We start from the raw sequence: 12112 nt of genomic DNA on the forward strand, positions 1-12112 counted from the left end.
CGTATGTAAATACATGTAGTTTCACTGACACATTCAAATCACTTCAAACCTGACTGCCTAACAATGATCTCTGTCAACTGTATCATAGCCCTATTTAAAAAGACTAAACTCTGAAAGCAGTGAAGCATCAGTTGTTACAGAGAGTGAGTGAGTAAGGTTTAACGCCGCTTTTAGCAATATTCCACCACTATCACGGCGGGGGACACCAGAAATGAGCTTCACACATTGTACCCATGTGGGGAATCAAACCCAGGTCTTCTTTATTACGAGTGAACGATTTCACCACTAGGCTACCCAACCTCCTCCGTTACAGAGAAGAAAGATGGGGGAAATAAGCTATCCCTACACACAAAGGTTGGGAGACAACAACTTCTGATTGCCCTCTGCTACAGGAAGCATTCATTAACCCCTGGCAATCACACTGAGAGTGCCATGTTACCTGTCTGTCAATCGTCATTCAGCTGGACATCAACCGTCTGTCAACTGTCTGTCAACCATTTGTCTGCCACAGGTAGCTCAATCTTATATAACTGCATATATATCAACACATAGTGACTAAAATGCTTCAAGGAATGAGATTCAAGGGTCCAGGGGTCATCATCATCATCCTCCCCATCATCATCATCATCATCATCACCATCATCATCAATTCACCATCATCACCATCATCATCATTATCATCATCATCATCATCATCACCATCATCAATTCACCATCATCATCATCATCATCAATTCACCATCATCACCATCATCATCATCAATTCACCATCATCATCATCATCATCATCATCATCATCATCATCATCATCAATTCACCATCATCATCATCATCATCATTATCATCATCACCATCATCAATTCACCATCATCATCATCATCATCATCATCATCCATATCATTTTAATCAGAGTACACTTGTTCCATCTTGTCCTCCTATGCAGTAATATATATCTTAATAACCACGTATGAACCTCTCACTGACATGGCAACAAGTGAAGAACCAGCAGTGCTGGTCACTGACCACAATTTGTCACTTAGTCCGAAGGACAAGCAGATACAGTAATCTACCGGTGCTGCTGGATCTCTAACGTTTTTTACCAATAATAATAATTAACTGATATTACCAAAATAATAATTATTAATATAGAAAGAAAGAACATACAAACAGAATACAAAATGCAACACTTGGCTGCCTTAGGTTAACTAAGCAGTTTGTGCTTTCTGAATTGTGCTAGACTTATCATTGCTAATCAGAAAAAACAACATCCCCAAAACAACAATTCACTCACTTACTAACTCATTCACTCACTCACTCAACCACCCACATACCCGCCCCCTCACTCACCAACCCACTCATCCACTCACTCACTCACTCACCCACTCACTCACTCACTCACTCACTCAACTGGTCCTTGAGAACATTTATAAGACTTAATAAGCATTAGTAACCAATATGGACCACAGCTATATCATACATCAGAAACAAAACAGCAGCAGACCTTCACAAAACCCAAACATCACCACCAGGTAATTGGTGGAATTTCTCCCACTCTGCTATCATTTTGTGATATAACAGAGCAATATAGAATCATCCAATATGTCAAATGGATAACAACAGCTATTCCTCGCATATAATGTTCCAAAGGAGTGTTCCAAATCTGTGACCGTCTGACTGCCTGCCGCTATGCCATAGAGTCAATATTCCCCACTGTCCAACACAGTGACTTCCTCAAGCAAATCTATAAGAGCCTCGGAGGGTTTTTTACCTAAGTAGAAAACAATACCGGACCAGCTGGGCATGGCCCACTGTTGACAATTGCAGCTTTCAAATCATCAGTAATCGGATCATTTAAGATTATCCCACTCAATAAAGAATAAGACCACTTCTCTTGCGACCATACATACTGCCTAGCAATTAATTAGGACTATATCAATATCTACAATATCAAGTTTTATACAATGGCTTTACTGAGTGGATAATAGCTATTGATTATCTAGAACAGGTCCTGGCTGCAAGTAAGATTTCTTGGTCATCAAACAAAGGCTCTTCAGTTTGAATCAAAGTATTGTTTTGTAATTTAAATTAAATTAAAGAGCAGGGAAAAAATAGTCATGTTGCACATGAAACAAATTTTAATAAACACGTTGCAATATGACATAAATATGGAAAAACGATACTAACTGCAATATAAGAGTTGCAATATACAGTAAACTTGTTATAGCAAACTAATTTGAGTTTGTTATAACCGTAGTTTGTTATAAGCATATATACAGCATAACTACAGCAAATAGTCGGGACCAAAAAAGTAAGATCGTTATATCTGTCAGATCGTTATGAGCGTGTTCGTTATAACCGTAGGTTACTGTAATATGAATATGGAAATATGATGCACACTGCAACATACATGATATCAGAGTTGCAATATACTATAAATGTTGAAATATGATACACACTGCAATATAAGAGTTGCAATTTGACATAAATGTTACAATATGCTACATCTGGAAACATACAGGTTGTTGTTACAGTTAGATGAAGATGCTTTCTTAAACTCTCTTTCCTATGCAGCAAGCAAAATCAAAGGTGTGTGAGAGAATGTGCTGACTATGGCACAAAACAACAAACAGCAGAGTGACAGTGTCTCTATACATCCAAATCATATATCATCATGATCATAAAAAAACACTGAAACGTAGCCTGGGGGGTCTGTGGGACTATATGATTTATGCCTACATTGTTATGGCATATATAGCTAAAGTGACCCTTGATGTAACAAAAATCTGTGGAATTCCGTGGATCCACACAAAATTCTCATCCCTGATCATGATTGTAAGATCAGCAAATGATACATCAACCTCTGTCATATCAAACATGATATGCAACATGAAAAAAAACAAAAATTGCAATTTCATCTCTGTTGTCTGTCAATAAATTAGACATTTTGATGGAGAATGAATTCTGACAAGAAACTGATGAAGTAATAACAGCTAGTTTTTGGTATGATTTTTTTGTTTTTCAAATATCAGTAAATTCACAGAAGATATATTGATTGATTGCTAACAATCGAATAATACATAAATTGAATTATTACATCTTCAAGAAAATCTGATTTCACAAGAAAGATTGATCAATTCCTTTTCACACAAAGAAAGAGAGACATCAAACACACTTTCGAAACAATTTTACTGATTTTTTTAATTATCAGATGCAAAATTCTTTGTTTCAAATCTCATCAGTCAATGAGTTGTGATGGACCCAACTGGAGTGGAAGCAATCAAAACCTGCTAATTATTGAGCCAACCTGGCACTGTGAGAGGCAGTCTGACACAGACAGCAGGCATGGCGCTGAAGCCATGAGTCATAACCCCACTCACAGACCTAGGGTGACTCAAACACCAGCGATCAGTCAATAGAGTAGCCAGAGAGAGAGAAACCTGGAGGAGTGGTCTCCCTTGGTTAGTTCAGCACTGGCTTGGATATTTTATTCATAGACACTGTTGATATAATATGTCACGGTACAATTACTGCTGGGGCGTGTACAGATGTGGTGAATTCATACTAACACCAGAAATATCAGTTGCTTTATGTTCTTTTCAAACAATTAGAGCAGATTAACATGATTATGGAACAGACACATAGCACACGATTGAAAGACACAGGCATGAGAAGCCTGGAAGATTTACCTCCCTTGGATTAGTCAAGACACGGTGTCTCTTGAGGTGAGATGAAATGGGGTTTAACGTCGCGTCCAAGATTACTGCGCTTATATAGTGACGTGCATGCACATGTGTGTGTGTGTGGCTGCTTGTACTAGTCCGATTTATAGTGCTAGCACACTGAGATACCATGCCGCAGTTTAACATGTGAATACCCCGCTCAGACACAGTATACTGACTCTGAGCCGACCAGTCCTTGTTTTAGCCCCTTATGCCGAGCGCCAGACAGGGTAACAACAAGTACCATCTTATAATGTCTTTGGTATGACGCGGCCGGGGATCGAACCTCAGACCTTCCGCTCTCCGGGCGGACGCTCTACCACTAGACCACGGAGTAACTTGAGATACATGCAGTGGATACAGAGTGACGGTGCTGTTGTTTGTGGTGCACAGTTATACTAGTTATGACAATTGAGACAAAAAATATAGCAACAAGTAACAAATAACATTAACAGGCTGACAATTAGACTGGTGACAATGACGTATGTACCAGCTTAGTCAATCATGAAACCTTTCTAGTGATCATGTGATGGTGGTAGGCAAACACATCTACCCAAGACAAGGGAGTTCCGGACTATAATTTATTTTAATGTGAGGTTTAAACGCTATACAGCTTTACCGTTGGACGAGTGTTCAGTCACATGAACCCGATACTGATGTTTGTAAGTGTATGAATGACATAATCTGACTGTATTCTTGAAATGATGTAAACACTAACAGACTACTTCCACATGTCTGGGGGACCCCCTGGGAATTCCCTACCACCAATACATATAGAAGCATAGTTTCTGATCATTTTTACCCTATATTCTTGAACTCAGGATTTTTAGGATTATACTCACTACAACCCGACCAAGTAAACAAGAAGAAGAAATGCACATCCAAACTATCATAGTATTGATTTGATCTGTGTCTGGAATGACAATGACAGTCTACAGCAATCTATGAATTTATCATGGTATCTTTTTGGCACATCTTTACAATAACCTTTCAATGATCGGCCAATTGATCAATGATGACCAACACAGGTTCATTCAAAACTTCAGCAGTCTCTCCTGTCACGCTTCAAGGGGGGGTTCTACTCAGGGAAGAAGAATTTTTGTTTTTCCCTCCCAAACGAAAGGCATCATCATGAGTATGTAACACCAGGAATACCATGTCAACAAATCCGTACTGAAGTACACAGTGTAATTGTAAGCAAGGATAATATCCTACCTAAATATTATCCTGGGGAAGTTTTACTCTAGAGTATAGTATCCTACCTTAGTGCCACACTGGTATGGGTTCAAATTCACCAGGGAGAATCATCCTGACACTAGAGAATTTCATCCCCAGGATAAGAAAATAGGGTAGGATAATATTCACTCTTACATAATCATGTAATTGCAATGTCTGGTTATTAAAAGTGTTCTTTGTATATCTGGACTTATATTTTCATTGCAAATGTCGGGATAGTGTATGAGCTGGTGATGTGCTTCATTCCGGATCGCATTGTAGACAGCATTTTTAAAATTAGCATATATTTTTAAGGCTTAGAGGGAAGTCGCTTTACAGGCAGGTTGCTTTATAGACATCAACATATGGTATATACCTAATTTATAGCCTTGCATAAAAACATAATTGACATGATTGGTATTTAACTGTATTTCAATTATTTTAACCACATATGGATAAGGCAGTTAATAACATTCATCATACTATTTATTAACATATTTACAATGGGTAACACGCAGCAACATTCCTCTGAGGATGTCACACAGTGTTACTACTCCTTAACTACTGTGCGGTGAGTAATTTGTGGCATGTTCTCAAATGTGAATTAATTCCCTTGTGATATGATACATGATGCCACATCTTTGGTGACTCAACTTTGAGTCTCCACTTCACTGCTTGATAAAGGCAATAGACTTACATTATAGTGTTAGAACACTCCTAAAAATGACAGTTCCAACTGCACAGAGATTGTACAATAATACCAGCAGACATCCTTAAAAAAATCACTTTTTTCTTATTTTAAACAAAACGCAATTTAAGAATTAGAATCAGTGTTTGAAAATGTACAGTCATTTTTCTCACAGTTAAAGTAGGAAGCTCATGGTAAGTGTGAAAATGTCATGCAGCTATGAGGCCTTCATTTTCCGTGCTAAACAGGCCTGAGTTATCCCCCTTGGATTATGATGTAATTGGTGCCAATTTAACTGGGTCTCTGCCTTGTCACAATGCAAAAGATATCAAGAACCAGTTTATTGTGAGACAACATGGCATCCGATACTTTGCCTGGTCCAAAGAAGTTCCTTTGACCCTTCAAGAAATCACAAAACCATACGCTTTTGAACCAAAACAAGCAAGGTTTGCGGTATGGAAACGATGAAAATCAAGTGGAAACAAGAGAAGACCCACATCACCTGATGTGTCACCCGACCCGAACTCGACATCTACACAGGCATACCAGTGACAACGTGGTAAGAATAACACTTTGATGTGTGTATACCTAAATTACACATATGCTCATTATTACGTTTTCAGAAGCGGAAACAAAATATTCTAAGAGATTTTAATGCTAAGCAACAGCAACACCATAGTGCCTGTTCTAAGCTGAAATATTAGTTGAGGAAGCAGAATACATGGCATACTTCAGACATGTGGGGTGGATCCGGGCAGACGGTTTCCTACCTGTTCATGGGGGTTAAGTCTTTGTTCTTCAAAGCAGAAACACTGCAACAAGAAAATCATCATGATACCTACAACGCAAGCCAGTAAACACTAAACCTTTCACATCTAAAACACTCACCAGTAAACACTAAACCTTTCAGATCTAAAACGCTCACCAGTAAATACTAAACCTTTCACATCTAAAACACTCACCAGTAAACACTAAACCTTTCACACCTACAACACTCACCAGTAAACACTAAACCTTTCACATCTAAAACACTCACCAGTAAACACTAAACCTTTCACATCTAAAACACTCACCAGTAAACACTAAACCTTTCACACCTAAATCACTTACTAGTAAACACTGAACCTTTCACACCTAAAACACTCACCAGTAATCACTAAACCTTTCACATCTAAAACACTCACCAGTAAACACTAAACCTTTCACACCTAAATCACTCACCAGTAAACACTAAACCTTTCACATCTAAAACACTCACCAGTAGACACTAAACCTTTCACATCTAAAACACTCACCAGTAAACACTAAACCTTTCACATCTAAAACACTCACCAGTAGACACTAAACCTTTCACATCTAAAACACTCACCAGTAGACACTAAACCTTTCACATCTAAAACACTCACCAGTAAACACTGAACCTTTCACATCTAAAACACTCACCAGTAAACACTAAACCGTTCACACCTAAATCACTCACCAGTAAAAACTAAACAATTCAAACCTACAACACTCACCAGTAAAAACTAAACCTTTCACACATACAACACTCACCTGTAGAAAGTAAACCTTTCATACCGAAAAGACTCACCAGTAAAAACTAAACAATTCAAACCTACAACACTCACCAGTAAAAACTAAACCCTTTCAAACGTACAACACTCACCTGTAGAAACTAAACCTTTCACACCTAAAACACTCACCAGTAAAAACTAAACCTTTCACAGTAAAAACTGAACCTTTCACAACTGTACATATGAAATTTAATGTTTGAGTCACAGATCAGCACATGAATCTTGTGCAGCACACGAGGCTGGCCAGTGATCAGACGTACCATATTCGCCATATTAACCACCCTGCTTCATAAAGCGCCTCCCAAACAATTCTTGACCATTCTGACCCGTAAAGATTCAGGGTAGAATAGGTCTTCAGCAAGGTCATAAAATTGCCCAGGTGGCCCAGTCGTCTAAGGCGCCGCGATTCGCTGTGCTGAGTTGCGTCCCTTGGGCACACCAGAAACCTATGATTGTGGGTTTGAATCCCGTTTCGCTACGATTATGCTTATAGGTTTGTCAGCACCATACCCGTGCTCGTGGGTTCACTGAAGTGGTAAACGTCTGAGACCTGCATCACTTCGGGCTTTCCTCCCACATTAAGCTGACACGCCGCAATATAACTGGAATACTGCTAAAAGCGGCATTAAACCCAACTCACTCACTAACTCACTCAAAGGTAATAATGCCTTCTGTGGATTTGTCTGCAATGCCTTGCAGGTAACACTCCAAATTCCTTTTACAATTATCCCAGGATATCCTTGCAAAATAAAAAAATATGCATTGACGGTTATACCGTATATACAGTTGATGAATGTCATTGTATCCCAATTGCGTACATAGATGCTCATGATGTCAATTACTGGATTGTCTGGTCCAGACTCGATTATTGACAGACCGCCGTCATACAGCTGGAATATTGCTGAGTGCGGTGTTAAACAACAAACAAACAAAACATATTCAGCAACAGTTTGAATAACAGGAGATCCCATGGAACTGAATATAGATTATTAATTTGTATTGCTTACTTATTTACATTTTTTCAGAAACATAGTTGTGTTGTTTCTTTCATAGTTACCTGAATCTTATTGAAATATTGCCCAGCTTCAAATGGTACCACATTGTAGGTTGATATCCCTATGATTGGCTTTTCTGTGGGATTCTTTGCTGTGTAGAAGGCCAAAGCTGTTTCACCTGGAGCTACCTGTATAAAAAAAAAGAAAATTGGATTACACTTAAAATTGTGTATTGTGTAATTAAAACAGTCCCTAGTGAGACTGTCTCGTGTTTTGAGACAACAAATGAAAATCTGGGCACCTACGTACCAAACAACATAAACTCCACCACAATCTTCTTTCAAAGTTATTGCATTGAGAAAGCTGAATTAGGAGGTATTTAATTTTGCATGTTGGTGCAAAACAAATATGAAATAGCACAAACAATGCGTTTCCACAGGTTTGGGGGGCCCGTGAAGAGGCCGGGGTAGAATAGGTCTTCAGCAACCCATACTTGCCGTAAAAGGTGACTATGCTTGTCGTAAAAGGCGACTAACGGGATCGGGTGGTCAGGCTCGCTGACTTGGTTGATGCATGGCATCGATCCCAATTGCATGGATCGATGCTCATGATATTAATCACTGGATTGTCTGGTCCAGACTCGATTATTTACAGACCGCCGTCATATAGCTGGAATATTGCTGAGAGCGGCGTTAAACAACCAATCAACCAACCAACTCAGATGACCAAGCTGTCTGAGGTTATATAACACACAATAAAGAGTTGCTTCCCTTAGCCAAGCCTGGATCTGTATATCATGAGCTCCAAGACAATACACCCTGACCATGACCCCGATTGTCAGTACATTGTTTAATGGTTTCAACTTGTGTCACTTTGCAAATAAACTGATATCAATGGTGCACAATTTCTCAGGTCAAGATACAATGTGAATAATGTCACTTTGATCATAATACATTTCTTCTGGTTAAATTGAATAATATTGACACGATAAAGAATGATAAAGGCGGATTTCTGTTCCATGTAATTATTTTAAAGTCAAGTATGCACATCATATAGTATGATGAAAAGAAAAATATAAATCATTAAGATATATGTTGTTTATCACACCAGTTTGTAATACCACCATGATCGACAATGTGTTGAAATAACATTGCTGTTGGCCTCTTGGCAAAAAGGAAAATAACATAACAATTGGCATGAACTAGCCAATCAGCATGATGCAAAATTAAAATGCTCAATGAGAATTATGTAAAGTAACTCCACCGATATCTGTGCACCTATTGGCATTAAATCTCTAATCAGTAAATAACTAATGTGATGCCATCTCAAATTCTGGTACAACTATGATTTTTCGCCCCATTTCCCAGTTACTCACCTTGACCTCTGTCTGCTGTGGTTTGAAGTTCCATCTCATGCTAGAGGCCACATCTGCATTGAAACGTACTCTGATTATCCGCTCCTTTACAGGCGTCATGGATTCGACCTTGCTTGTGTCATGACCTTGCACCGCCTGACCTCCAAGACCTGTTGCCTGAAATGAAACAAAAACAAAATCATAATCTTCATGTTTTTAATACCGACCCACAGAGTTGTTTCTCCTCTCACATCACTCCAACTTACAAACCACAGACAAAGTTGTTTACATGGTCTTTAGGGGTTCTCTCATACTAGCTCTGCAGTACCTCATGCTCGACACTTGGGCAGACAAAACTGAAACTTGATACATCATGTAAATTGCTGTCAACCAATGGTTTGCCTGGCCCAGATCTAGCCATGACTGTGACATCTTGGTAAAACAACAAACACCATGAACAACATTAACTCAGATTTTCATGAAACTAGGTTTGTAAGTTTGTTCCAGGTCATGACCTTGACCCCTTCATGTTTCAACAACTTTCAATTATATTACAACAGATTAACTGAACATATATTATCCATCAAATAACTACTCATGATATTAATTACTTGCACAGCTTTGCTTGGCACGACCAGAAATAAATTCATGATTCATATTGACCATGTTGACATACTGTTACCAAAATAACAACAAAAATGTATTTGTCTTATAAACAATTATATTGCCTTATAACATGAAAAAATTATAATAATTACCACATTAAGTTACAGTGGGGATTCCGTGTACAATTGGTCTCCAGCAAGCTATGCAGGTCGCAAAAGGCAACCAAATGAATTGGGTGGTTACGCCCAGTGACTTGGTCAATGGTGTGTCCTTGAACCACAATGGAAAGTACCGTTGCTCACAATATCGATCACTGGTTTGTCTTGTCCAAATTTGATTAGTTACCATGTTTACACCAGGAATATTGCTGAGAGAGGCTTTTAACAACAAACAAACAAAACCATTACGTTACACACACTACTCACCTGACAAAACATCCTGTATAGAGGTACACCAGCATAACTCATCCCCAGCATGAAGATACCAACAGCACAAATGTAAATCAATGTAGATCTAAGGTTGAGTCGTTCTTCAGGATCTCTCCCCTGGCTGATTTGACGGACAAAACTTGGTGGAACTCTCAAATGCAGACCCTTCCTAAATACACCAGACCTTGAACACATCAAAGTTCTGACACACAAGAGATCCATCGGAGGTAATTTTGGCAAGATATGCTTGGACATTACTAGTGCACATTTTGGTGTGGAGTTTGATTGGCTTGGTAGATTTTTCATCAATCTTTGTGAAGATATATATCTTCTTTGATACAGAACTCTTACAGATTGGTTGATGATGTTGCGAAAGCAAAATAAGTGGGATTGATGAAGTCTTCCGAGAAATAAAGATGAGGCCATGTTTTTAACCAATATCTGAAAAAGAGAGTATGAACTGGAGGTAATGACACATGAAGACTACAATTCTGGAGGCTACGGTGACCCGTATGAATGATGGCTACAGCACTAACAAGGTGGGATTGTTGTTTCTACTACATATGACTGGCCTCAATGGTCCAGGTTATACATGCATCACTGTGACATAGAAGAAATGTTACTACGACTGAAGACTGAGGATGATTATCACAAGGGGTGTCACAATTCATCATGTTCATCGATGTACCAATGCATCACTAATTTACACAACACACAATAAATACATCCATTGTTATAAATCTGTTACAGGTTTAAAAACAACAACATTTTCACAAAGTTTTGTAATAACTATGAAAACTTGATCTGATAACTATGAGGTATCAAAAGTTTCATGACATTATGTATTTTGCAATCTGGCTAAGCTTGAGAAATCAGCATCTGACTTCGGTAGAATGCTATGAACATGAAGGCATGAACTGTAGCAATGTATCAGCAACCAGTGGATGTCAGATAGTAAAGTGCAGCAATACACAGCTACGTTTACGCAGCTGATGTGACACCCCTACCAGTACCTATCATGCCAATGACATATGAAGCTGCTTTTGCCAATATGGTACTGTTTCATACGGCAAGTTTGGTGTCAGAAAGAAACATTTAGGTTTATTTCATGAAAAGTAAAAACAAATAGAACCAGATCTAGCTTTTGGCCTATCTACCAAAAAAACAAGATAAAATTAATTAAATATGTACAAGTTAAAATCTGATATTGACATGAAGATAAATCCTATGAAATATGACCATGAATTATGAGCCTCAGCACTGCATACAAATAAGTTCATTAATCTGCTATATGTACCGGTAATAGTTTTGATTCATCACATAAGCATGTTTCAAAACATGGTAAGCGGTTTGTTACATATTGTCATTACATGACAGGAATGATCACTCATACTAAAAAATCAGGTTGTTTTTACAATGCAACATGGATGCTGTCAATACAGAAAACTTACGAAAAAAACCCAGAAGATTATAAGTCAATGACACCTCTCAAAACTTCTATGTTATCGTATGGGCGCAGCCATATTGTTTACC

The 12112-nt window shown here is 38.4% G+C and overlaps 1 protein-coding gene across 1 annotated transcript in view; it reads right to left on the reverse strand.

Moving 5' to 3' along the window:
• The window catches only part of LOC139468768 (cytochrome c oxidase assembly protein ctaG-like), a 152871-nt gene extending 140762 nt beyond the window's left edge, over positions 1-12109 (reverse strand). The window contains exons 1-5 of the mRNA XM_071250903.1: positions 12031-12109; positions 10577-11020; positions 9567-9722; positions 8254-8379; positions 6393-6434 (exon numbers count right to left, since the gene is read on the reverse strand). Coding sequence (XP_071107004.1) covers positions 6393-6434; positions 8254-8379; positions 9567-9722; positions 10577-11005 — 753 coding nt within the window. The 5' untranslated portion in view covers positions 11006-11020; positions 12031-12109. The remainder of the gene's footprint in view (positions 1-6392; positions 6435-8253; positions 8380-9566; positions 9723-10576; positions 11021-12030) is intronic.
• Positions 12110-12112: the final 3 nt, after the last annotated feature.

The sequence above is a fragment of the Haliotis cracherodii genome, unplaced genomic scaffold (genome assembly GCF_022045235.1).
Source record: "Haliotis cracherodii isolate W230 unplaced genomic scaffold, xgHalCrac1.p SCAF_2, whole genome shotgun sequence".
Taxonomy (NCBI): domain Eukaryota; kingdom Metazoa; phylum Mollusca; class Gastropoda; order Lepetellida; family Haliotidae; genus Haliotis; species Haliotis cracherodii.